This window comes from Cottoperca gobio, chromosome 5, assembly GCF_900634415.1.
Source record: "Cottoperca gobio chromosome 5, fCotGob3.1, whole genome shotgun sequence".
NCBI classification, from domain to species: domain Eukaryota; kingdom Metazoa; phylum Chordata; class Actinopteri; order Perciformes; family Bovichtidae; genus Cottoperca; species Cottoperca gobio.
In genome coordinates, this window is record NC_041359.1 from 6907741 (window position 1) to 6935493 (window position 27753).

The following is a 27753-nucleotide window of genomic DNA, read 5'->3' on the forward strand; positions in this document are numbered from 1 at the left end:
TGACTTTTGGTGTTTTGTTTCAGTGTAAATGTGATAAAGATAGAAATCCCACAAAGAAGGTCTAAAGAAGAATTTATTATATTATTAATTTGACAAACAGCTGTTAAATAAGGAAAATGAAGTTCAATGTCAGCATTAGAGGAGGAACATGTGGGTGAAAGTTGGTTACAGAAGTAGTTATAGTCTGTTTGATGGTCAAACAGGGTTAGAAAGATTGAGACTGAAGGGTGCAGAGGTGGATTTAACAGTGTGGAGATTTTATGCATTCTTCAAATGCCAACACATGAAAAAAACAGGTTAACTAAAATGAATGATTTAGATTTTACACCATGAATATTATCCACTGTCCGCATCTCTTAAAGGTCAACAAACACTATAGATCTATGATGGTGAGCGAGATACAATCATATTTGATCAAATAAGTTCCACACGGTCCGAGTAGTGAGAGTTTAGGACCTGATGCAAAATGTGTCAAATATCCTCCTCATGCCAGAAATTACATAAATCTCCATTAAAAAAAAAAAATAATCCAAATAGTGTTATGTTTAACACTGTGCAGCATGTTCTTGGCCAAGGGGATAACATTTCACATACAAACTAATGAATGAAATCTAAGGCCTACTAGGAGCAGATCACGCCACATACAGCATTATGTGTTGAGAACCAATTCTCTTGTGCATCAAACAGAGGGATAACTCTCTGAAATTCAGATCAAAGCTACAGAAGTCAGGGTTCAGAGATTGTTTATATTGTTGCTCCAGAAGAGCGGTCACAACATTCATGTTTTTATACCAGTAGCCTCATTGACTTCCATGGTGAATGACCAGTGAGAAGAGGGGGTTCGGATCAATGATAACATGATCAGCATTAATGATGTAACACCACTGCAGAAGTACCCTGTGTCAAATCACATCATGTCATCAAGAAATCATAGCATTTATCTCGGGCATCCAGCAAAGAAACTTGAGAATTTGCAACGGAGAAGCACTTGTAAAGTGTACTTGTATCAACTTCACTGCAAAGCACAAAAGATGAACTAATTCAAAGTATGTGCACCAATCAAGAGATTTAAGACATGCTGAATGAAAGCTAGGAAAAAAGGAAACATTTCTGGTTAATTAGCTTTAAAGCAAATAAAAGGCTTTCAAAGTGTAAAGGACGTCTGTGTTTGCATCCCAAGGCGGCATAGCACTAGCAACTCATGGCATCAACTGTAGAAATGCCCTTATACATTCACATGAACATTTATTATGACTCATGACATGCTCAGAATAAAACTGTACACTAGTCATTAGAAGTGGTTTGATCTGTACGGTTGTCAGGATAAAATATGAGGTAGCTCATCCATTTGTACTTATCTCAGGATGGGTCTGTTTAATTTGAGACACCAAATCAGCTCTGCAGCATCTTCCGTTTTCCATAAAAACAGCTGCACATTCAGGCCGTGAACACATCAACATAGCCGTGCCCACTGCTTCATCTTTATCCAGGCTTAAGATTAAGTGGTGCCATGCAAAAAAGAGCCATCACATAGAAAGATTGTCATTCTCAGCTTGTAGTCAAAGATTTTGAGAGACCAGAGAAAGTGGCAGAAGGCTAATTCATATAAACTCTGTGTGGACTGGAACAATGAAAGTGGTATTTTAACACTAACGCCTGCATAGTTTATTCTCTTCCCAAAGCATCTCTTACAACATGGATACAAATTATGTTACAAAATGAAAATGTATTTAAAAATCAACAAAATGTGGTAAAATATAATAAACAATAAAAACAATTTAATCTGTGCAATGTTTTATTCTACAGTTTAACCAGAGCTAAAAGTCATTGTTTTCAACAAGACGAAAAGAAAATCAACAAAAATAACCTGCTAAAGAAACGAGTCCCTGGGTGAAGCTTCTGAAGCCACAACAGAGTTTGGGTGAGACGAGCCCCATGTGATTTGTGAAACATGTCAGCCGGCCCACAAGCTATCTAAATGTGCAGAGTAGAGCCAGAAAGCACCAATCGACAATAGCCACCTAATAAAATAGACCCATAGACAGGTTAAATGAAAATGCTGTTCATTCAGAAGACCCCTGCAAAAACTCTAATAACACCAGCGTCCCCCACGGGTCAGGCAGTGGAGTGGCATGGAGTCAGCAGAGTGTGTCGGTAGTGGGAGAGAGGCCCTGTGACGCACCGCTGACCTGCACATCTGGGTCACGGTTTAAACTGTGGTCATTTCCAAACCAAATCCATGTGAAAAGACTCTTTTTTCTAACATATACTTTGTTGAATCATACATATTTTTTTCATAGAATTTTGTATAGGTTATATAAAAGGCTCTATTGGAATATCACCTAAAGCAAATAACCAATGCAGGTGTCATTTCGCAAGGTCCTTTAATTGTCTGTTAAACAATGTGGGCGATCTGGGGTTGGCATACAGGTTTCCTCCTCCTCCTTTGAAGAAGAGGTCGGTAATTTAGTGAGAAGATGACAGTCAGGCAAATTACGTCCCCATCACATCTGTGATGACGGCCTCAATGCGAAGGTACAGACAGAAAACAGGCGAGTCTTTGCATCCAGAACGCAGTCACAAAGCGCTCGGATGGCTCAGCTCAGCAGAGTCATCACCATTTAGGTGTCCATGCTCCCTGTGACCGTCTGCCCCGTCCCACCGCCCCTGGCGCACTGAGTGCACACACTGGAGATTAATCTTCCAGCAGGTCTTTGTCCAGATCCATGTAGGGCTCATCAATGTAGCTCGCTATGGCACACAGAGAAGTCCTGTCTGAGCCCAGCAGCACCGACACCGTCTCCTTCCAGTAGCTGAAGGGAATGCAGGAGCTCTGAGAGGAGGGAGACCACAGAGGATTTAGAACAATAAGAATCATTTTTGACTTAGTGCTCGTTATTGACGGCCTCTTAATTAGCTAGCTAACCACAGTATTTGGTAATGGCTAGTAGCTGCAATTAGTTGTCGAGTTACATGCAACTTAGCTGGTAATTTCCTGCATTATATTATATAAGTCTATAGATCGTTATTTAAAGTGAGGCACAAGGGTTAAATAATACGGTAAATGAGGTTGTGCCAAAGTGATCAACACTTTAAATGTTTAAACATCTACAGCTTTTGGGTTACACACACACACACACACACACACACACACACACACACACACACACACACACACTTTGTATTTTCAGCCACTTGGGGGCAGCAGAACAAGCAAACACACAACATTGACATCACCATATTTGTACAGGTAACTTGTCAGTAAATGCCCATTTACACATCCGGTATTTGCGGAGCAACATTAGCATCCATAAGGAGTTGTGTTTCTGTCCACTTGGTGAGTGTTTTTGTTTGACGCAACTCTTGAAAAAAACATCTGGCTCTTTAGTGGCTTGATGCTCAGAATCAGAAATCCTTTATTAGTCCCACAACAGGGAAATGTACCCGTTACAGCAGGGGTGGGGAAACTCCGGCCCGTATACGCCCACGAGACCATTTGATCCGGCCCTCGAGGTAATTCGTAAAACGCACGCAAATAAAATCCACAAGCAAAAAGAAACTAGACGCCAATATTTTAAATGGCTGACTGACTGTTTTTCTTGGCCACGGTCAGGGTCCTTGAACACAACACGAGCGGAAAGTGTCATCACGTGGTCACGTCATGTCACAAAACTTCAATTTTAAACGAGACTGTCATTAACATCAGCGAACGCAGCATCGCGAGTGTAAAACAGAAAGAAAGCTGGATGCGGAATGTCGCACTTTCCAGGAGAAATAATCTTCGAGCGTCATTACTGCACAAAACATGCCGAACTGCACGAGCTGAAAGGACGAGTGCGTTTGGATAAAGTTAACGCTCTTCGGCGGAGTTTGACCCAACAAGCAGCTCTCTGCAGAGCGGAACATACAAACATGGAAAGATAGAGAGGTAGACCACCACACCAAGAACAGACTGTTCCACCACTGCTGTGCAATCATCACTGCCATTTACAATACTCACTTTATTTTCTATCAACACTTGGTACTCATATTCTTTTTTATTCTATTTAATTATTGTTTACTGCCTTTTTACTTCATATGTTCTTTTGCTGTGACGAGATACATTTCCCCGTTGTGGGATTAATAAAGGATTTCTGATAAAACAGAAAGATACATGGATCAAAAAGTTGCGTTTTTGCATTTAGCATAAAAGAAAAGTGAAATGAATGGGCTGCGTCTTAAAACAATTTGCAGAGGTTATGAGTTCAATAATTAGTACAGCCCTCGAAGGATGTTGTAAAAAAAGAAAATGGCACTTGATAGGTCCCCCCCCCCCTACAGCAAAAGAACAAGAAAGTAAAATGGCAAGTACACAATAGTTAAAAGAATAAAAACTAATAAAAGTACAAAGTGGTTGATAAAAAGTTGTAAAAGTGAATCTTGCACATGGACAGTGATAATTACAGAAGTTATAAAAAGTGAATCTTGCACATGACAGTGATAATTACAGAAGTTATAAAAAGTGAATCTTGCACATGGCAGTGATAATTACAGAAGTTATAAAAAGTGAATCTTGCACATGACAGTGATAATTGCACACAGTGGTGGAATAGTGTGTTGTTGGTGTGGTGGTCTACGAGGGGCCGTGGTGATCGTACAGTCTGACTGCTGCAGGGAGAAAGGCCCTACGGTATCTCTCTGCGAGACACCGCAGGTGAAGCAGCCTGTCGCTGAAGGAGCTGCACAGTGCGGACAAAGTGTCCTGGAGGGGGGGGGGGGGGGACATGTTGTCCACCAGCTAATCACTGACTATCTGTCTGCCGTTTGGTTCTGGGCGGGTAGCGTACAGAGCTTTCACACTAAAAACATCTGTGTGCTTCAGATAGAAACAATGCTGATGAGAGCAGTGAGTATTTGATATCAACCGCTACTGCTCCTGTTCCTACACACAGCTTCAACTAAACAAGACAGATAGTTATACAGCCCAAACTAAATGTTTAGGTTGACTGAGATGACTATTCTGAAGATACTATTTGCAATTGCATTCAACACTAGTTCTATAATATAGATTCACAATATCAGTCAATTATTGGTTCCAGAACACGACTACATTTACATGTGTATTCTGTATTAGTCTTTCAACGCCTATTTTAGGGTTTCTGTATGCAGCTACTTTGTCAATACAAATACATGACGAGTATGAGTATTCAGATGTGGTTGCCCAGCGATTTATAATCCATGCATACATCACTACAGCATCATGCTCACCATCATGATGGTCTAATACAGAACCGAAAGTGAAGGACCTTTTCCACCAAAAGGTCCTGGACAAATCTGAACCGAGAACAGCAACACAAAGCTTGGAAACTGCTACTTCTTTCTGATTTACCTCAAGTTGCAAGATGATACGGGAAAATTGGGAGAAATAAGGAAAATGTGATTAAGACTTTGGATCATTTCTTCTTGCATCTCCCCTGTCATTTATCATTTACTTTAAGAATAGACCTTTTACAAGATAATTGTGTTGGCCAATCAGCAATGTTTAGTTTTACAGTCATCCGTCTCTTGATATTGTTTTCTTTCATTTGAACAAATACTGAAAGGTCTAAACCAGTTGTACAAGTTGTGTTCCAGCCCCACATGTCACTATGAGGAAGCACATTAAAAGTCCTGTTTTTTCTCAGCATGCATACAAGTGATTTCCCTGTCAGAATGTTTTGACTGTGTGACAGAAAAGTGACTGAATGTAAACAGTACACAGCGACACGGGACTCGCATATCATGCTGCTGACTTGCTGCTTGTGTGATGCAGCTGGTGTAGACGTTTGGTGAAATAAAGATATGTACTGGTGCTTCAATTATGTTCAGGAAAGAGTGACAGCTACTCACGTTCTCCAGACAAGTGCTATCTTTGTCCTTGTTGAGGTAGTGGCGCTGCCAGAAGCGCAGTAGGTTGTGGAAGTTGTTGAGCAGGCAGCCCGGGTACCTCTCAGCATACTCCTTCTCCCGCAGGGCGTTGAGGTAAAAGGGCAGTTTCGCCTTTCTTCTGGCCAACATCAAAACCACCAAACTGGTGTTTAAACAGCTCACATTCTCCTGCAGGTAATAGGGGATGGATGGATGCAGAAAGGTACAAGATTTGAGGGATGAACTATTCTGGATCACAATACACACTTCTAACAAATAAAATATATTAATTGTAGCTGACGTTACTTAAAGCTTACATTATAATATCTTCAATTTATTTAGTCAAATCTGTGTGTCCAATAATTCCTTCTTGCACTGTGAGTTTCTCTGATTACATGCGTCAAAGGGAAAATAAAACAAGACCTGTGTGAGCGTCTGTACGTTGATGATGTTGATTAGTCGAAAGAGGAAGGACAGCCTGTTCTCAACTCTGGCCATGTAGGACAGCAGGCAGCATTCAGAAAGCACCTCCACCACTGGGGAAGACGCAGAACACTGAAATCAATGCTTAAAAATGTCTTAAAGAAATAGCACTTCCATCTAAGTGTGAACAGTAGATGGAAGATGGGGGGTTTTCGGCTCAGTGAAAAAGAGACTCATCTGAAAACACTATTGTGAATGGAGCAATATTTAACAGGTGTTCTCAGTTGTATCTAGAACTGGATAAATGTTTGTCAATACACTCGGTCACTCCTCGATAGCCTTTTTTTTTTTAATGATCTTTCTCCATTTACACAAACAATTATTTAACAATCTGTTAAACACCAGCAACTACTTGACAAACTAGCCTACATGGTTCAATTTACTATCCCCCTTTACCTTTGACATCTTCAGTCTGGCTCTCGAAGCGGTCCAATGAAAGGACGATGCAGCGCACCAGCATGTTAGAGTCCACCAGAGAACTGTTGATCTGCGTCAGGAAGATCTGAAACTACAGAAGAGATATCAAAGGATACGATCAGACACACTTGTTCACCAACACACACGCTGAGAAGTGGTTGTAAAATTGTATTTTTAGTAATGTACATTTTTGTAACTCATGTAAGGTGTACAATTATACCTTCTCTGGGGTGTTGACATATTTGTTGAATCTTTTGAAGGCATCAATGTTAAACTTCATGAGCTCTCCAAGCAGATCAAAGTAGCTCTGTAGGACGTCTCGAGATGTACAGCCACTGTCTATGATGCAAAACAGGATGTGCTGTCGAGGGATGGAAGCAGAAAGTGAGCAGCTATTCATTCACGAGAAGTCAAGGACAGATCTGTGCAGTGTGGACCGTCTTCAGGAGAAAAACTACGTGTGGCTGTAGTTTTACCTCTAGTAGTCCTCTCTTCAGGAGGAACATTTGGTCTGCATAGGAGGTGGCTCCTCTGAGAAAACTTTCCACTGCCCTTGCCTGCCAGAACCTACAAACACAAAAGAAAGCTTCAGCAAAGCTATCAAAAGCAGAACTAGATTCTTGAGGAACACTTTAAACATAGCAGAGATCCTGATGCTCCAGTATATGGACTCTTTCAAGAAGGCTGACAAATAAAATATCAACATCTTTCTCTCCTGCATTTTAATCTTTGGCCTGTGTGATGATGACCTGAATGACGAGTCTGGAGGCTCCCTCTTCATGACAGTGAGGAGGCGTGTGAGGAGGCCCTTCTTCCCGTCACACACTAGGCTTCGGTCTGTATTGACCAGTGCTTCCACCTCAGGGATGTTAGCCTTCATGGATATGGCACTCAGTTCATTCAGCTCCTGGCTATTCAGCAGGAGGTATTTGTTCCTGAAAGACACGTCAAATCATTTAAACATAGGGCTGTACAGGATAGATCGAAGGTTCATTCAGAAGGTTGACATTCAATTTATTATTATTATTTATGCAGTTGCAGACAAAGATTAGGCTACACTAATATTATTAGTATTATACTATATGGAGATAAAGATTCCAGTGGAGTAGTGGAGATTCTTTCCGACTTGTGTGATCTAAACATCCAAATGTATTAAAAAAAGATTGATGTAATCATTTCATAAATTGTTTTTATCTAACAAAATACTCTGCTTCAACCCATATTTGTTGGTGTTTAGTTTTTCAAAAACAACATATTCAGTACAGTCCAAAAACTATTTAACTAAAAAGCACCATAAATTACATTTATATAGCCACAATAACAAATAAAATATGTTATTACAGTATTACAGTAAGTTGATTATTGAAATCAAAAAAGACAAACATTTATTTTTTTTGGGATATTTATGGATCCCTTTATTCAAATTGAGGATTTAATCTTTTTAGGATGATGACAAACTGATGAAAGACAAAATAAGCGTAAAAAATAAAAAGCCTTTTGGTACAGCCCTAATACAATAACTTGAAAGGACAAATCAGATCTAATGTATTTCCATTAAGGGTTACTTACTCATGGTGATCACTGAAACTCTGAAGTAGTCTCAAGAACTGGATTTTAAAGGATATTTCCTGCACAATGAGAATAAAAAGTGTTATTGGTTATACTAAACTTTTAGTTTAATTTAATTACCCAGAGCCCGTTTCCAAGGAGAGTGTTGAAAGTTCATACCGGACTACAGTCGCAGTTCTCATTCTGGCCATGGACCACATGATTCGAGGCAGTGTATTTCCTCCAGATCAGCTTGTCAAACAGGTTATTGAGCCCCGGGATAAGACGGAACTCAGCCAGCATCTTGTGGACCTGTGCAGACACACGATACAGGACTCTGTGAAATACAGTTCAACTGTGCTTGAACCCAACACTCCGGCTTATATCTCAAGGAGGGAAGGAATGCATTCTGTAAAGTACCTGGTTCCTCTGTCGGCCCATAAGAAGCACACATAGCACATACAGCACTTCCACTTTGTACATGATCTCATGGACGATCTTCATGGACTGGGGCAGTCGATGTCTCAGAGGGCTGGTGGCCAGGGAACTCTCATCTGATGACTCTGGGAGGTGAGGGAAGGAAAATATACATCTCAATCAAAGTCAATCGGATTACACACTATGAACCAGCAGCACAACTGACTCTCGTCTCACCTGTACTGCTTTGTTCAGCCTCCTCAGTAGCCATCTGTAAGAGGGCATCGAGCACCAGAGCATTGTCCAGCCACGTGTACCAGTCCTCCAGCTCCTGCAGGAAGTTCGCTCCGGTGGCCTCAGACACTTTTCTAGTGGCCAGCTTGCACAGCCGCTCAATGAAGCCAGGGATGTTCAACAGGGTTACTATTGGAGAAATGGTATTGATAGTTCACAATTTTACAGATCTATTCTTTTGCAATGGCACAACATTTATTGCAGCATGGAGTCAGTACTCTGAAGACAACCTACCCTGGTTGACCTCTGCCCGCGAGGGGCTGGCATTGTGTTTCTGCTGTGCATTTTTGGCCAACAGGGTGTGCTTGTCGTCGTTTCCTACATCAGGTTCTGAAATGGTGACAGATAGAATGCGGCAGAAGTTGGCTAGCTGTTGTTGGTCAAAGCTTTGGACCAGGCCTGACAGGTTGGGAATGCCTTCTAACTGGATCATCTCCTGGAAAATGCAAACATATGAACTGTTACCAAACTGAAAGCAGACAAGTTGTGAGAGAGAGCCTGACTGAATCTGCTACATGTTCAAATGTAAGCAGAATATTTCATTTTTTAAAGATCAGTTTAAGGATAAAAGCTAAAAATATATTTAGAGATAAAACATACATACTATAATTTTGACATCTCATTTGAAAACTAGCAACAAACAATCAGCATACTAGATAAAGGGTCAATTGTGCCAGACTGAAGTCCCAGGGAAATAAAAGCCATTGTCGTACTGGTACAGAGTAGTTAAAATCAGGAGGACGTGCATGTACACTAAATTCAGAGTTTTTGAATATTAATATATCTGACCAAAAAGAACAGGATATACTTTTGTCAAACTGCTCCTAGTTGTCTTCACCATTTTTTAAACATTTAGAAGACGTAGTAATACACATACTGTACAACATGTCTGGGTTCAAGAAAATGTAAATAAAAAGCAAAAACACAGGACTACAGAGTACACAACGTTTGTCAAGTAATCTGGTATATTACAATACTTTCTCTATACAGAGCTAAGCAAAGATAGTGATATGCATTAAAATATTAAAGAATATGAAAAAAATCTTTACACGAAACATGATTTCTAAATTGAGCCATGGGTGTGACATTTGGGTGTTTGCAGCGTTGCCAATCATTCTGGCATTAGAGGTGTTTGTACACGGACACCAGAGCCAGCAGATAAAATACAATCTTTTAAAAGGTTGTTTTTTTCACACAGAAGAATTTAGATTAATAATAACATTTGACTGATTTAAGAAACAGCGGCACATAAAACTACATTTTTAAGAAGATTGCTCAGTTGCCAAATCTGCAAAATCATAAATCACAAAGTGACTTCATAGGCCGTTTAACTCTGGAGGGGCTATTAACAATGTTTACACGCATGCTGAGAAGTTTAATACACGCATATCTCTGACCTTTTTGACTCCAAGAATATCTTCAATCAGGGTAGCAGTCTGTAGGAAGGTCTTCTTGTTTGTCATTAGGGTGAAGAGAAACAGAACAAAGTCGTCCCTCACTGCCAGGTTCTTTGTGACGCCCTCAGTCTATGAATTGATTGAAGAACATTTGCACTTTAATTAAACCATTTGAGACTCTATGACAGCACAAACCAACAGCAAGAAAAATACTTCTAGGTATACACATGCGCTAAATAGAAGCATAATATATTGCACCTGACATTTCCCTGGTATGTACAAAATGTAATAGGATACTTACACATATACAACAGTTGTAGAGAACACTAAGGCAGTCCTTGACCAAGTCATCATTCACTGTTGGAAACAGACGTTAGTCTAGTCACCAGGACAAATCTTGAAAATTAAATAAATGATCATCATGTAAAGAACGTGTTAACTTCCCAATAAGCGCAGATATATTCACACATGTGATGTCACTACTTACTACTGTTTTTTTTCTTCTGCATAGTTAATGTGGGTCTCATCAAGATCTCCACAAGCAGCTTCAGGGAAATATAAAAGAATTGGAATTCAATGCTGTGAGCAAATACTGGATTTACATCAACAGTGTCTCTGTATGAGTTGTACTACACATGACAACGGATTGTCCAGAAGTAACAAGCTTCTCCAAAGTCTAATAATTACAGAACATCAAACACTAGGCATGTCAAACTTACATCGACTCCACCAAAGAGGTCAAAGGTGTACGTGTTGGGAAAGGTGGATTCCTGAGCAGTTTTCCTGTCCTCCGTAACAAAAGACATGGCTTCCATGGAGAGCTGGGATGATAATACCTGAAAAAAAACATTGTCCACATGTAATTTACATCACCTAGGCTCCAAAGTAAAACATTCAGCAACAAGTGGCAAAAACCAGTAATCCCACAGCCTCATTGTTGGATGGACAAGTGCTGTGTGGCTACCTTAAGAAAGCTGTGGGCCTGGGAGAGGTCACTGTTGGGATGGCTGCTCTCGTGGAGCCTCTGCAGCACAGTAGGGATGCCATGCCACTTGGCCCGTTTATCTCTTTCCTGGAGCAGGCCTCCTGGGAGCTAATCAGATCAGAATCAGAAATCCTTTCTTAGTCCCACAACGGGGAAATTTACCTTGTTACAGCAAAAGAACAAGAAAGTAAAGTGGCGAGTACACAATAAGACACATAAAGAGACGCAACCTTAAATCGTGCAATTTACACAGTGAAAATGTATGGTTATTTGCATTAGGATTTAGAGAGGTTTTAAAAAAAGATCCTAAATTGTACTAGTGGATGTCAGGCTGCAATTTTGAGGGGAAAACAAATGATGTTTTCTTTTGGCCTTAATAGCATGTTTCATACAGAGGAAAGCAGTGGGCTTTAAGGCTCTGACACACGAAGCCATCAACCAATGTCAGACCGTCTGTGAAAGTCTGTCGCCCTAGTTTTTGCGGTGTGCCCTGCAGTGTTGGCACTAGTCGACCCTTGTCAGCTGCTTTTCAGCCAATCGGAGTGAGAGAAATCACTCTGATTGGCTGCTTAGCTTAAGCGAATCAGTGTTCAAGAGGAGAAATGGACATGAGAAAAACAAACGACTAAATTCAAGAGGGCACACACTGAGGCGCTTTTCATTTTTCATCTTGTCTGATCATTCCAATACATGGATATTTTCACAACGACATGGCCATCTGGAATGAAGATAAGTGGTGAGCGAGAGTTGTGTGAATCCACAGCCCTAGATTTTCCTTTTAGAATGACGAATACCGACCACATCTTCCAGCTAATATGGGGAGATATTTCCTCTCATGCAGGTGCAGAACATACGTGCTAGATGGCTGTTGGCTGTAGTTTTTGCGGTGTGTTCAAGTGCGACTTTTTGGCTAAGAAGCAGGCGACGTGAGGCCTACGTTGCCGCTAGTTCTTTGATGTTGGATTGTTGTGTCTAGGCTTTTAAAATAAAAGCATGATATGCAGTCTATAAAATTAAATGTATGCATTATGTGGTTAATCTAATTGCCTATGAAAAAACACCAAGATGAGCTTCCCTTCTAAAAAAACATGTGTACAACTTTTAACACAAAAAATAAGGTCCCAGAGAACAGGAAGGTTTTAAATAATTAGTTAAGCACTAAGGTCATATAACATGCTACAAGGAGAACAGAAACTAAGATCCTTTGCTGTAATAATAAAAATTGTAGAGAGAGTGGTAATCTGGCTCATAGTCAATGGGTGCAAATGTGTTGTGGAGCAAGGCCATAAGGTGCAGCTGAATCTTAAAGTTGACACCAGTAATGAATTGGCCTTTTTGGAAAGGTCACAGAAGAGGGGGTTCTCTATATATAACTGTTTATATATTTCTCTCTGGTTGTGACAGCAGACATCACTGTCAAAACCCTTTTAAAAAGAAAAGAGCTGTGAAAACATTGACTCTTTAAAGACATGCATGCATTACATGATAAGCCCTCACCTTACATGGCTCTTAGTAGAAACATAATGTTAAAAAGCTGAGATCTCTTTTATTCATAAAAATTATAATTGTATTTTTCTGCAAGGGAGACACAATTTTTAAAATCAGGGGATCATTTCTTCAATACAGATGATCAGTTTGATCGCAGCAAACAAGCCCAATCCTCAGATTGTAAACAGCCCCCCAACCGGTACTGAAGTGCTATTAAAATCCCTGGAAATAAGTATGGCCAAAACAAGAAACTCACAAATGCCACACTATAACTCCTCTCATTCAAGATATGAAATAATCATATACTGAAACCATATAGCTAAGGCATCAGAGGCAATCCTCTCCATAAACAAACCAAGAAATGGCTATCCATCAACTTAAAAAAAAAAAAATGCAATACCGACAGATCCTGGAGCCCAATGAGCATTACAAACTGATTACATAGTTTACAATTCTCACTTGATCAAGGTAACCCTTCATATCTGTGTAATTATTAACCACGTTTATAATTTACATGCACAATTGTCTTTCATATTGCTGAGAAATATTCAATACAATTGTATATGTTTGCAAAGTGTATATGACAGCTGTCTAAACAATGAGCAGTCGTACAAAATGTTTTTAAAATGACACATGTTCAAGGTTATCATGGATATTTTTTAGATTTAAGGTCTGCATCATACTAAAATATTACTTTACCACTGAGACAAACTACTCCCAAGTCAGCAAGGAAAGTAACAGGCACGACACTGACTTTACATGAAAAATGGTTTATTATCTTTGTAATTTAAGGTCACGAGGGTGTAAAATCACAACCGTTTATGTCAACTAACGTTAACGTTATATAGAAAGTAACCGAACAAATGTGTGCTCCAAAGTTACAAATTGCGTGGACATAAAAATAAACCTGCATACGTTAACTTATGCAAACAGCTGTTGTGGCCTATCCATTTATGGGAATGATAGTTATTGTGGTTTATGTGTCGTTACGTAATCACCTGAGCTGTTCAGCTGGCTTAGCTAGCTAACGTTAGCTCACGTTACCCCGTTTGCTAACATTAGCAAATGTAACTGCCGTTCATTACGTGATTTAAGCGCTTCCCAAATTAAACTACGGGCTCTATAGTAACACTGAGCCCCCTAATGTAATGGTAAAAACAACAACAGCCCGTCAAACCTTCAGCTCAAAGCATTTCTGTATCGTAGTTAACCTGGCATATAATGCTAAGCTAACGTGGGGCTAACAACAAAAGACCCACTTGGAGCGGAGCTTGTTGTAATGCAAACGCTATTTGCTTTGTCAGCGGGCAAATATTATTACACATAACTCAATGGTGTCACAGTATAAGGTTTGCATTTTAAAAATCCCCCATAATGTTGTCGCTAGCTGTAAAGCCAAAGCTGACAGGGGTGGCTAGATCTCCAGTCATGTCTCCACGACAACGTCTTCATTTTCAGGCTGGATTCAAGCGCAAGTCCCTGGTCTCAGTCGACCAACTTTCCGGTGTCTTTACTGTCGAAACATGCATCGTTTCTCTTACCTGCGTCCCTCGACTGAAACCCCGGCCAGTAATTTTACTAGCCGTGAACTTTGTGACGATATTGCCGTTGCAGTTTCTTCGCTTTTCTCCTGTACAGGGGGACTCGGACCCCATAAGCGTCGCCATTATTTCTTCTTCCTGAACTGAACTGTTCGGGCAGGAAGTGGAAAGCTTTGATGAATTATTGGAGGTAATTAAGCGGCATCTGCTGGCAGAGCAGCACACTCTGCAAGAATCAAGTGGCTTCAATGATAAATAAATTGTATATATATATATATATACACCTAAAAAATACAGACGAGACTCTCTTGTGTTTAGGTGATTATATGTGTATGTGTTGCTCACATATCACATAGCCAACATATTTTATTGGATTCCAATAACCCAACAATCATATTACAATATAATTAACATATTTCATATTGCATTCAAACTGCATGTACATATTAGGTTATACATTAAGAAAAACATTCAATTTTTTAAACCAATGGAGAACATATCTCACTGGCTTGCAGCTCACACTTCCGCTGTGTGCCTCTTTGAAAACAAAACACATTCTTCTTGCTGACATACAGTATGTCACAACATGGGGAGCATTGTAGTGTCTCAGCCCCCTGCTACTCCAGGGCGGTACATTTGTGCATCCAGATGGCCTCTCCCAATGGCTTGCCCAAACTGCAGTTGAGACAGGACAGTATGTGACTTCACTCTATCTGTCTGACTTCTTTCTCCCAGACTGATCCACTGTCTCTTCTCATGTGTCCCAGCTGTGCATGTTACCCTCTGTCATTTGGAGGTAGGAGGTGATGGCCTCCCTCAGCCCCTCGCTCACCAGAGAGTTGTCTGACTCTGTTCTCTTCTTCCTGAAGATCACTGACCTGGAGGAGACAGAAAAGACTTGGATAAAATGTTCATGGCAATATTACTTTTGCCACAATGTCCTAAACACGGATGGACTATTTTGAACTGGTGCGTAAATGGAAAAAAGTTGCACTGTATCAAATAATCAAAATCTAATGGAGGCTAGCTACATTTGTATATGAAGTATGTTCACTGAACACAAGTGCACATTTCCAGGAACATCCTGCGCAACACTCACACATTACACACAATTAAGCCTGGCAGATATCCAGGACAACCACATCTTATCTGTTGGAATATCTGTTAGCGTTGTGTGCACACACTTCTCTTTGGAAGAGGCCAGGCATAAGGGGAAAAACAAGAGGAGGAAGATTTATTTATTTTGCATTTTGTCAAACGTCAAAACGTTGAGAATAAAGTCAAACTTTCAGTATATGCCTTAACGTTAAGTTTGACGTTTATTCTCAACATTTATACTTTATTCTCGAAAGGGTACTTTAACCTTATGCCTGGCCCTAATACTCTTCCATACTTCTCACTCAGTTAACTCAGCACTAAAACACAAATGACTGAAGAGTTTAATCAACATCTTTCTGACACAATATCAACAAAAAATAATGAAAATAATAAACTTCACTGGTGGTTAATCAATTGTTTTCTAACCACCAGGTGCTCATGCGCTACTGTAATAGAGCGACATCTTGTAGCAGTCACCAGTGTAAGCAAGGCTAAGGATAGTCTGCCACACCTGCTAATGTCCTTCCAGTTCACAGTAGGCCTCCTGATAGCTGTGGGTACAGGCCTGGCCTCTCTGTCGTTTTCTAAACCCTGGATGAAGCAAGGCCCCGTCAGCCGACCGCACAGTCCACCTGCAGACTCTGGGAGAGGAGGCAACATTTTAATATCACTCTTTCAGAGTTGTCTTTGGTAAGTTCAGGCAAGAAAACAGCAATAGATCCTCAGTGCAGACCTGAATAGTGTTCCACCAGGTGATGCAGGGAGGGGAAGGTGACACCTGGAGAGATGTAGACCCAGCCATTTTGGAGTTGAGGAATACGGTAATGCTTTACACTGTCCAGGTATGAAGAGTTGGTCCTACTCAGGACAGACAGCGAGTAACAATCTGAACATAAAAATAGCACACAGAAGCAGCAGTTAAACTACACAGCTCTTGATTCTTGAGTTTGCACGTCATTTATTCCAGCACTGAAGAAAACTTGTTTTTCTCTCATGCCTCTACGATGAACAAGTCCAAAAACGGAGCAAAGTCTTAATGAATCAAAGTAAATAGGCGCCGTGTTTAATAATTGCAGGACTATATCAAAACATCACTTTACAAACTCTCACACAACTCGTGCAGTACAATCTAAAGTCTCATGTATCCAGTCGTATGCTCTCTACTTCCAAACACATGCTTTTGTCGTTAAAACTTTTTTATTTAACCCTTGTGTTGTCTCAAACAACAACTTCTTTGGGCAGGTGCATCATTACCCACCCATGACCTAAATTCACAGACAAAATATAGACACACACATTTTTGAGATTGTGTGTGCTACTGATTGATCAAAGAGAAACTTTCTGGTGCAGGTGCTGCATCACCCATCCACGACACATCTCAAGATCAAACTATTTCAAACTAAATAAAGTTTAGGTTTAGCTTGCGCTACTTGTCCGTGCGATTACTGTGTTTGAAGTAGTAAGGTTTTATTGAGAAAATATGGAAGTGTTTTTATTTGTTTTGCTGTTGTTAAACATGGCTTCCATTTACTTCAATTCATCAAGAATTGTATCCGTTTTTTTAATCTTCATTCAGCGTGAAGGCATGTGAGGAAAACAATGTTTCTTCACAAATTCATCTTCATTTTGGGGGTGAGGTATTCCTTTAAACCATTCTAATAATCTGACTCATTAGAATATACTTTAAGTCTTTAAATAGTGAAACCTGCATTTGGTACCACCATGTTTTAAATATGTTTATAAGCAATTCACAATGGACAAAAGAGAAACAACCCTCTAACCTCTGTTTGTCTCTGACTCTCGGATCAAGAAAGCTCCACTCTGGTTATGAGGCTGCATGAGCAGCTCCACTGCTTTGTACCTGCTGATGCCTGTGAACAGCCACCTGCACAGAGAGGAGTCACAATAAAACAATAAGAAAAAAAATGTCAAGCTTGGAAAGTCCGCTGGAACAGTATCAGAGCGTAGTCCCCACTGGAGGAGGACTGGAGGCAGAGACTGATGTCATGTCACTGCAGAGAACACAAGTCTTGTTCCAAACGTCTGTCACCACTGGCACCTACACAGAGTCTCCTCCCACCTTTCATTTAACTTCTGTACAACTCCTCTGCTGCCTCACACACACACACACGCACACGCACACGCACACGCACACGCACACGCACACACAGTAATGAGACAGATGTCTTAACACATTGACTTACCTGTGTGTCACCTTGGCGGTGTAGTTGGTGGGAATGTAGCTCTCATGGCCCGTGGTTGTGGCTCTCACTATCATAAAATCACCATCGCTGTTGGAAAAACAAATAGTCATGACTAGCTGTATAGGTGAAAACAAGGGCGAAGGTGAAACATAAGGAGCTACATCACATACTCTGATATGATGGTGACCCGTTCCCCGATGCACATGGTCAATTCTGTGTGGTCAAAGGACGGGTAGTCACAGAGGGAAACAATCACGCTCTCCTGGAGGGCTGCAGAGAGGAAGAAGGAGATGTTCAGTTTGTTACATTTTTTATTTTTCTTATTTTCTGTGTTGTCTTTGGAGTATAACCTACGTGGTCGTGCGGGTTCAGGCTCATTTTCTAGGATTGTCAGGTTGGATTGACATCTGATGGGGCAGGTCCCCATTGTTCTTTGGCTTTGGCTGAAAAAGAGGGACACATGGTGAGGTGGGGAGCATCATTAGAGAATGTCTTCAAAGGCCTTCAATAACCTTCACATTTATGAGTTAATTAGCCTGCTAGTTATCGCATTATGACTGAAATAGCTTACAGGTATTGCACAGTATTTTGTAACCCGGCAACAAAACCTAGATGTTACAGGAAGGCGCCTAACCGCAACAAGAGGCACTGATATCCTGTGTTACATTTCCATGCAACATGTTTGCGAGGAATAAAATATACTTCACATGAGAAAGAAAGATAAAACAAATATGAATGAATGAGATGTTATGCTTATGATGCATAGTACTCTTTCATAATAGCAACAGCACGTTAATAAAATATCTAAAATCTCCCCAAAAAATTAAACACAACTGTTCACATGAGAGGCCGCACAAGGTATACACAATTAGAATTTTACATTTGTAATAAACAATATGTGTCGTATAATAAACATTTACAGTACACAGAAGAGTGTATTGTCTTAACAACAGAAAAGAAAATGCTTAGTAAAAATGTCCATTAAAGAAAAACAGGTTTATTTATATTTATTTCATATAATACAAGTGATCAGGCAATAAGTTTACTGATATTCTGGAGGTAAAAGTCAAGTCATTGAACAAAAAAAAGAGCTTTCTTCAAGCATAGGAACATCATCAGAGCAAGTACTCACCTCCTACAAATTCTGTTTTAAAAATGTTCTCCCAGTAATTATATTCGGCACAAGTAGTGAGCCAGATCCTTCTCAGATCAACTGCTTAATTCCTTGATGAAAAATGCTCGTCTGCCTTCAGCACACACACATATAGATGGATGTTATATGTGTCTAAACTCAGGTTCCCACCTGCTGATCAATCAGAACGACTCCCTCCTTGCCATGAACACGGCTGTGTTTTTGCAGCTGTTTGTATTGTGGGCTGACTGAAGAGACAAGGCATCCTGCGCAGCCTTTATGTATGTCACCATGCTGCAGCTTCCTGTGACGCTCGAGACGTTGACATCTGGACTCAGATCAGCTTGTGTTGATCTCTCGGATGCAGATTGTTTTCAACAGTGCATCGCTTGTTTATGGAATGAACTGTATGTCTACGTAAGCAGCATTTACATATACATACATGCACCTTGTGGTGCAATGTCTTGGTTTGAAGACGTCATTTCACACGGACAGTTTGTATGAATTGGGGTCACATTTGACCGAACTACATTTTATCTGATGTTAGATTTTTGTCTGGTTAATGGAAAACGTTGACCACATTTTACATTTACCCATTACATTCAGTTATTGTGTCAGTCAGATAATGGCGAGAGCTAGCCTACTCCTGCCCTGATATATCAGCAGTCATAAAGTTCATCTCTCATGCTGACACTGCAAAGTCAAATAGTCACAGTGGAGCAATATGACTGGCAATACTAATGCATTTTGTTCTCGTAAACCATTTGGGTGCAGTGGTGGAATGTAACAAAGTACATTTAGTACAGTGCTGTAGACTACTTAAGTACACATTTGAAGTACTTTAAGTTGAGTAGTCCTATTTCCTGACACTTTATACTTCTTCTCCGTTCAATCAGTTGATTGGTCAATTATCCAAAAGTTAATCAGTGGCTGTTTTCATAATGGCTAATTGTTTACCTCATTGTTCATGCAGAAATGCCTTATATTTCACACTTTCAGTTTCTCAAATGTGAACATTTGCAGCTTTTCCTCATCTTAAATTACAGTAAAGTGAATGATTCTGAGCTTTGTTTGTTCCAACAAAACAAGATATTTGAAGATGTCACTGGATAATTGTGACGGCCATTTCTCACTTTCATCTCACGTTTCACAAATCCAACAATAAACTGATTAATCCATAATGAAAATAATCATTAGTTGCAGCTCTATAAAATAAGCTCCTTATTAAACATTAGTGAGTAAGAATATATGATAGTATATATATTTAATTAGTTGCATTTTTCAGCATGGAGTACTCACATATTTGTACTTACTACGTACCATTTTCTATGCAGGATTAAACTTTTTTACAGCGTGATATTAGTACTTTTACTTAAGTAACAGATCTGAATACTTCCACTATTGGGGTGTAAAAAGAAAATTAACAAAATATTTTTTATATGAATAATTTATTTAGTGACAACTGTGCCGCCCTAAGCTATATACTGTAGTACATATCCATGTTTGTACATCATAGATAGTAGAAATGCTTTGATTTGCTGGTTTCAGTCTCTGCTGAGAGACAGATGCGAATAAGAAAAGGCCACAAAAATGTTAGATTTCTTCTTGTACTAGTCTTTAATCACATGCACTGTGAAGTAAAAGAATAACTTTACTGTGGATGGAAAAAGTATAATTATTTTTAGAACAGGTCCGATTTGTGCTGTAATCATGAGAACGATGTTAACGTGGATGGAAAGAACATTTTATCAAAAATTCAATCATTCCATACCAGTGTGTGAGATATGTTTCTCAAATGGTTGTCTGACTTGGTTCACCAAATACTGCGTCATGTCACTAATGTGACATGACATCCGTCTCTGCCTCCGGTCCTCCTCCAGTGGGGATTATGCTCTGGTACTGTATTTCTTATTGTTTTATTGTGACTCCTCTCTGTGCAGGTGGCTGTTCACAGGCATCAGCAGGTACAAAGCAGTGGAGCTGCTCATGCAGCCTCATAACCAGAGTGGAGCTTTCTTGATCCGAGAGTCAGAGACAAACAGAGGTTAGAGGGTTGTTTCTCTTTTGTCCATTGTGAATTGCTTATAAACATATTTAAAACATGGTGGTACCAAATGCAGGTTTCACTATTTAAAGACTTTAAAGTATATTCTAATTCTAATTGTACTCCACATTGAGTTTTATTTTAATGATACAAATATTTAGTTAAAGATGTTTAGTTCATCTTAAATGGTTTGGATTTTAGTACATAATTAAATCAACAACAGAGATCTCAACAAAAAGAGTAGTCATAGCAGGGTTGTTGCATGACATTGCGTTAAGCCCCTCTATGTACTGAGTGAGAGGTTCATTTACTTTGCAGTCAATTGAGGAACATTTTAGAGAACCCAGCATGATGAGAAGCCTAGGTGGGTGATGCATCAGATTAACCTTTAGCGCTTTATTCTCATGACAGTACATCTTTTAGTTTGAAGTGATTAGTTTCAATCTCCTCATCTCATTTGCAGTCCAGCTGACTATTGTTGATGTTAATGTGTGCTAAATATAACAGCAGTTGTCTCTCTGAGAGGAAATAAGAACGAGTGTGGTTGGAAACTAACTCACCACAGTCACCTCACTTTTCCACTAACAGAAGAGGAAAAGTACAAGCGCTCACTGCGCTGAGATGTACTATGCATTCTTTTATTCAAATAAATTCACCACACTTGTTATGCAAGCGTCTTTGAGTTTCTAGAAAAGCGCTATACAAATCTAATGCATTATTATTATTATTATTATTATGATGTGCATTTCAGAATTATTGGCAATGTAGTGATAAATAAAAACACCAGACATGCTGTCATATTGTAGCTTTATTCAGTAGTAATATAAATGAGTTGAATCAAAAGACAGTGCGAAGCACCACTGGGCTCCTCAGTGAAGGGACTCAATACTTTTCACATCAGAACCCACTAGTTAAAACATCACTGTATAATCTACTCAACTGAACAAAAACATCAAAACAAAGATGAACGAAAAGGAGATGAACCGAATGACAAAAAGAATACAAAATAATGTGTGTGAAGTGAGAGAGTTGAAACACTGGTACATGACCCTTACTCTACACGGAATGTTTTCTTAAGGAGCAGCTCACTCCACCAGCTTTAGTTTAGTTTTACTGAAAGTGTGCTACAGTCTGCAAGTTCTTCCAAGTATCTAGCTACAGTTTAGTGATCCCTCCGTATACTTTGTGACTAATTCAGCCTCACATTGCAGCAAAAAAACACAAAGATAAAGTGAATCAAAAACAATGCAAAGTTTAGAGTTCACAACAGGAGAAAGCAGTTACAGTAGTAAAAGTGTTGTACCGTGCAATAAAAAAAAAGTTATTTTGAACACATGGAGGATTTCTACAGGGTGTGTGAAGACATTTAAAACAAAGACAATGTGAAAAAGAAAATACAAGGGGTTGAGTCAATCATATGGGTTGACCATCTGAATACATAACACAGCTGAATGTAGTTATGGTATCTGGAAGGAATGTGACTTTGATAGTGTATTAAATATTTCATATTTAATAATATGCATCTGTTAATATATTTATTACATCCTCTTTTCTAATCACATAGTTCATTACAGATTCTCCTGGCGTTGAGTTGCTGAGGAGCATGGTGAGAGAGATAGATAGAGGGAGAGAGAGAAAGAGAGGGGGACAGGGCACATAAGTTACTATGGGAATGTGCAGTGGGGTGGGGGTAGGGTTTAGCAGGAGACCTCCATGGTCTGGGGTCCGACCTGGTTGTCCAGGCCCCCGGTGGCGCTGCCCTCCAGCAGGCTATTGAGGTTGTTGCGGCTGCGACTGCTGTCCATGGAGGTGATGCTGGAGGAGGAGGCGGTGCGCGAGCGAGCCAGACGAGTCATTCCTGCTGACGCCACTGAAAAAGAGAAACGCGCATTAATATTCCAGTCACACAGCAGCACGGAGACTCGGTGCAGTGTGGGAACACTTAAGATACCCAGATGCAACAACAACAAAAGTGCGTAACATGCAAGCAATTCTCAAATATGGAGACTAATCTAATACAATGTAACAGAAAATGATTGCATGTGTTTCCACTGTTGAAAAAAACTAAAACATGAAAGCAATACATCAGCAGAACACAGCATTTGCAATCCAACTGAAGTGACTGAGGAAGCAACAGCAGCAGGTCATGCAACAAAATAGGACACTGAGGACAGAATCCATGCTAAAAGGGCAAACTGAACTCCTACAGGGAGATGAATGTGTGTCAAAGTCTGCAGAATGGCCTCTCACTGTGTATAATACTGACTGTATCCACCACACTGAGAGCTGCTGTTGAATACCAATGTGAAACAGCACTCTCTAGAGAATTTCTGCACACATTGACATTCATCCACCGTGTTGCTAAAGGGCTGTTGGGGGTTCAAAGCATTCTAGTCTGGCAGCTGCTCAAGAACCCGGTACCTGATTCGTTGCTCAGGTGACTGAGAAGAACGTAGGGAACTGTAAGCAACGATTAGGAAGAGAGAAGGAGAAAAGGAGAAATGTTGAAAGGGTATGTTGCTATATCTACTTTTTGATTTCTGATTCAAACTGAGGCTCTGTCGCAGTTTGGTGGTCGTTGAGGACAAAGAAAAAATCTGTTTGCTGTCAACAACAGAGAAGATCATGGCATGTGTGCAAACTAGAATCTTTCATTTCCTGTACTCTTTGGCTGTTTCTCTTTTGCATTTCACACTGTGGCAATGTGTTAATTAAGGAAAAGCAGCTTTAAGCAACATGCTGAGGTGGTAGGATTACTTCCCACACTTTCTCTGCGTGAAAACACCCCTTTTCATCATATTTCATCACTTTTAATCCTGCAGTGGCATTTACTCGACAGGGGGACTCGGTGGCCTTTAAAGCAACACTGAGGCGCTGGCACACTGGCTGCACCCGAGGGTGCCTCCCACAGTGAAGGGTTTGGGAACAGGAGAGAGCAAAAGAGAATTAGCATGACCAGACACACACAACACAACACAACACACAACACACACACACAACACACACACACACACACACACACACACACACACACACACACACACACACACACACACACACACACACACACACACACACACACACACACAGAGAGAGAGAGAGAAGTCGTCTGTATGGCCAGAGCAAGCAAACCTACATATATGATTTCATCCATCCATAGTTTGGTTGGTGCACTGCAAGTCAGCAAGGTCTGACAGAAATGTGTTTTTTCTTTGCAGATGAATGACCTGAAGGCCAGTTTAAGTATGCACTTTGAGTCTCTCTAGAAAGAGATGGCATCATTAAACTGTTCTGGATAGAAAAGAAAATCACACCAGGCAAAAAACAGAGGGTATTTTCTGAACTGAACAGGAAGTGAATTGTTGTTCAGTGTATTTTGAGTGCCACTGTCATTTCAATCATGCTAGAAGCACTTACGCCTCACCTACTGAGGGTTGTGGGGACCACATACTGCAAAGAGCAGAGAGGAAATGGCGTTAGCATCAATCCAGCCACTCGGGCTGCCTCTCTCCGTGACAAGGCTGACAAAAAAAAACTGTCTTTTCATGCACTGTTGGCTACAGTCCAAACCTCATCAGCAGGGGTGTTTAGCCACAGCTCATAGGAGACTGCAGCAAAAACAATCCCTATTTAAGCAACTGTTGGTATTGCACTCACGTCAACAGGAAATTCTGTGAAGAACATAGACAAACCTCGACCACAAAGACGTCAGTCCAAAAAGGTGTAAGCCTGTAAACAACTCTTGGACGTTCAATAGTCGACAAGTTATAACCGGTATAATTTTAACCACAAGGACAAGAGACATGTGAGCAAGTTTACTTACTGTAGCCCATTCCCTGAACAAAGTACTTGAAAGCCTCAGCAAGTTTCCCTGGCTGTGAACAGATAAAGAATCAGTTAGAAGATAATTTAGAGGTGAAAATAGCTAAATGACCAAAACCTGAAATTTGAAAAACCCACCTGCACAACTTGGGGCAAGCCTCCACAATCAGCCATCTGGAGATAATTATCAGTCTCATTAATACATTCTTTGCACAATAAAAATAATTATATCAAACATTTTATTCGTCAACAAATGTATTACATAAAGCTTCACCTTTAGCAGTGTGCTCTTGCTTGGATTTAACCTGGAATTACACTCCACCTGAAACATCAATAAGAGGTTAATACTGAGCTCAAAAAATAGAAACAACTGCAAAACGTATTATGTTACTGATGAGTGTGACTCACCACAGCCTCGACAGCAGGTGATGTGTCACCAACCACCAGCAACGCAGGGCACCTAGGTGGGAAAAGACAGGGTGTAAATATTCTCAAAACCTGGCACTCTTCAGACAAATGTTTAATTTTAGTCTTCTTTGTCTCAAAACCTACGTTAGTGTGTTAACTGTGTCCTCATTCAGACCTACGATTGGCCTCTCGATCTCCAGGTCCTGACGGCTGATGCGGGTAGACAAATTACGATTAGTTATTGTTCTTTGTATTGTGTGACACAAAGCTTCTTGCTATGTATTCAGATCTGGCTCACTAAAAGTTCTGATACTGGAAGAAGAATTGACATGCCTCAGCTGTACCCATAAATGTGATCAAGAACCCACTAAATGAGGAAAAATGGTTAATACAAAAACATTCATGTACAGTGGATACAAATGTATTGAAGCATACTATTGGTAGGAGCCACAGAAGAGGGCCAGGTTGTCCTGGTTGATGTCTTGAGCGATGTGGAGGCGATAGGTCTGGATCAGCTCCAGGTTGTCCGTCAGCTCATCCTGGTGAACAGAGTAAAACAAGCCTCAAATGAGTTTAAATTATATAAGAGGTAGGCTCCAAATAAAGTGCATGTAAGCAGCATGTATTAAATGCACAGGGAGATGTTTACATTTGCATTAGTCATCCAGAAAAGCTATGGGATTTGTAAATCCAGCATGTTTAGCTTCAGCACTGCATTTATTAAACTGAGGGGAAAATTCACAAAAGGATTGAGCTGCTAAACCTGCACAAATAAGAAAAGAAAAAGTGTAATTCTCAAAGCACCTGCAAAGGGTGTGATGCACGCCTAACTTTACTGCCAAATAAACAACTACTTGGTGCTACTGCGCTGTTTGCACATATTTTATATCTTATATTAGAGGTAATATTCGGGAACCATCACCTTACCGTGGTGGAGAGGTCTGTGTGTCCCTATGAACCTGAGAGCTGTGTTGTCTGGAGCCCAGTGCTCCTGGTAGGGTCTCCCAAGGCAAATTGGTCTCAGGCGAGGGGCCGGACTAAGAGTGGTTCAAAACGACCTCATGATACAGAGGGAAAGAAAAGAAGAGACCCTGCCCGTAGTCTTGCTGGGAGACTTCAACGCACACGTGGGAAACGATGGAGACACCTGGAGAGGCGTGATTGGGAGGAATGGCCTCTCTGATCTGAACCTGAACGGTCGTTTGTTGTTGGACTTCTGTGCTAGTCATAGAATGGCCATAACAAACACCATGTTCGAACATAAGGATGCTCATAAGTGTACGTGGTACCAGAGCACCCTAGGCCAAAGGTAAATGATCAATTTTGTCATCGTATCATCTGATCTGAGGCCGCATATTTTGGACACTCGGGTGAAGAGAGGGGCGGAGCTGTCGACTGATCACCATCTGGTGGAGAGTTGGATCAAGGGGTGGGGGAAGACTCTGGACAGACCTGATAAGCCCAAACGGGTAGTGCGGGTGAACTGGGAACGTCTGGAGGAAGACCCTGGTTGGGAGATCTTCAACTCACACCTCCGGCGGAGCTTTTCAGACATCCCTGTGGAGGTTGGGGGCATTGAACCTGAGTGGGCGATGTTCAAAACCTCTATTGCTGAAGCTGCAGTGATGAGCTGTGGTCTCAAGGGGCGGTAACCCTCGAACACCGTGGTGGACCCCGGTGGACAGGGAAGCCGTCCGACTGAAGGAGTCCTTCCGATTAATGTTATCTGGGAGGATTCCAGAAACAGTTGCAGGGTACCGACGGACTCGCCATGGCAGCGGCTGTGGGAGAAGTTCGGAGAAGCTATGGAGAAGGACTTTCGGTCGGCACCAAGGTGGTTCTGGAAAACCGTCCGGCACCTCTGGAGGGGGAAGCGGGGAACCATCCAAGCTGTGTACAGCAAGGGTGGGACCCTGCTGACTTTGACTGAGAAGGTTATTGGGTTATTGGGAACTCCCGAATCCGACTAACACACCCTCTATGGTAGAGGCAGAGTTGGAAGCTGATGGGGGATCATCGTCAATTTCCCTGACAGAAGTCACTGAGGTAGTCAAACTCCACAGTGTCAAAGCCCCAGAGCTTGATGAGATCCGTCCAGAAATGCTGAAGGCTTTGGGTGTTGAGGGGCTGTCTTGGTTGACACGCCTCGTCAAAATTTCGTGGAAGTCTGGGACAATGCCTAGGGGGTGGCTAGGGCTGGCTATTCAAAAAGGGGGACCAGAGAGTGTGTGCCAACTACAGGGGTATCACACTTCTCAGCCTACCTGGTAAGGTCTACTCCAAGGTACTGGAAAGGAGGGTTCAGCCGATAGTCGAACCTTTGATTGAAGATGAACAATGCGGATTCCGTCCTGGTCGTGGAACAACGGACCAACTCTTCACTCTCGCAAGGATCCTGGAGGGGGCCTCGGAGTACGCCCATCCGGTCTACATGTGTTTTGTGGATCTGGACAAGGCGTATGACCGGGTCCCCCGGGTGATACTGTGGGAGGTGCTGCAGGAGTATGGGGTGAGGGGGTCACTTCTGAGGGCCATCCAATCCGTGTACGCCCAAAGCAAGAGTTGTGTCCGGATACTCGGCAGTAAGTC

General features: G+C 41.0%; 3 protein-coding genes across 5 annotated transcripts in view; all 3 read right to left on the reverse strand.

Moving 5' to 3' along the window:
* Nucleotides 1–56: 56 nt before the first annotated feature.
* Nucleotides 57–14627, reverse strand: trpc4apa (transient receptor potential cation channel, subfamily C, member 4 associated protein a). The gene is made up of 18 exons (XM_029431036.1): nt 14457–14627; nt 11407–11535; nt 11162–11278; nt 10930–10987; nt 10744–10799; nt 10443–10571; nt 9280–9481; nt 8989–9174; nt 8755–8897; nt 8515–8646; nt 8356–8414; nt 7536–7721; nt 7263–7353; nt 7007–7147; nt 6766–6877; nt 6310–6422; nt 5869–6075; nt 57–2833 (listed from the first exon to the last, which is right to left on the reverse strand). The coding sequence occupies exons 1-18, from the start codon at nt 14580–14582 to the stop codon at nt 2696–2698; spliced, it is 2325 nt and encodes a 774-aa protein (XP_029286896.1). The 5' UTR covers nt 14583–14627; the 3' UTR covers nt 57–2695.
* A 137-nt stretch (nt 14628–14764) lies between these two features.
* sla2a (Src like adaptor 2a) lies at nt 14765–19260 on the reverse strand. Its single transcript, XM_029431037.1, has 8 exons — nt 18891–19260; nt 18113–18201; nt 17929–18028; nt 17759–17845; nt 17336–17439; nt 16288–16440; nt 16066–16195; nt 14765–15334 (listed from the first exon to the last, which is right to left on the reverse strand). The coding sequence occupies exons 2-8, from the start codon at nt 18183–18185 to the stop codon at nt 15211–15213; spliced, it is 771 nt and encodes a 256-aa protein (XP_029286897.1). The 5' UTR covers nt 18186–18201; nt 18891–19260; the 3' UTR covers nt 14765–15210.
* A 2469-nt stretch (nt 19261–21729) lies between these two features.
* The window catches only part of ndrg3a (ndrg family member 3a), a 38946-nt gene continuing 32922 nt past the window's right edge, over nt 21730–27753 (reverse strand). For 2 of the 3 annotated variants that reach the window (XM_029431425.1, XM_029431426.1), the window contains 8 exons: nt 25600–25703; nt 25309–25374; nt 25165–25216; nt 25031–25078; nt 24895–24930; nt 24758–24809; nt 23356–23394; nt 21730–22804 (listed from right to left, as the gene is read on the reverse strand). In XM_029431425.1, the coding sequence (XP_029287285.1) occupies nt 22632–22804; nt 23356–23394; nt 24758–24809; nt 24895–24930; nt 25031–25078; nt 25165–25216; nt 25309–25374; nt 25600–25703 (570 nt within the window). In that variant the 3' untranslated portion in view covers nt 21730–22631. The remainder of the gene's footprint in view (nt 22805–23355; nt 23395–24757; nt 24810–24894; nt 24931–25030; nt 25079–25164; nt 25217–25308; nt 25375–25599; nt 25704–27753) is intronic. The other variant, XM_029431427.1, reaches the window with a different exon arrangement.

Excerpts from the sequence above, each read along its gene's own strand:
- trpc4apa (XM_029431036.1), bottom strand. The coding sequence starts at position 14,582 with ATGGCGACGCTTATGGGGTCCGAGTCCCCCTGTACAGGAGAAAAGCGA. Across the intron at positions 6,423-6,765 it reads CCAGACTGAAGATGTCAAAG|TGGTGGAGGTGCTTTCTGAA; the intron begins GTAAAGGGGGAT and ends CGTCTTCCCCAG. Across the intron at positions 2,834-5,868 it reads ATAGCACTTGTCTGGAGAAC|AGCTCCTGCATTCCCTTCAG; the intron begins GTGAGTAGCTGT and ends CCCTCCTCTCAG.
- sla2a (XM_029431037.1), bottom strand. The coding sequence starts at position 18,185 with ATGGGGACCTGCCCCATCAGATGTCAATCCAACCTGACAATCCTAGAA. Across the intron at positions 18,029-18,112 it reads GCCTGAACCCGCACGACCAC|CCCTCCAGGAGAGCGTGATT; the intron begins GTAGGTTATACT and ends TCCTCTCTGCAG. Across the intron at positions 16,196-16,287 it reads CCTGGTGGAACACTATTCAG|AGTCTGCAGGTGGACTGTGC; the intron begins GTCTGCACTGAG and ends CTCCTCTCCCAG.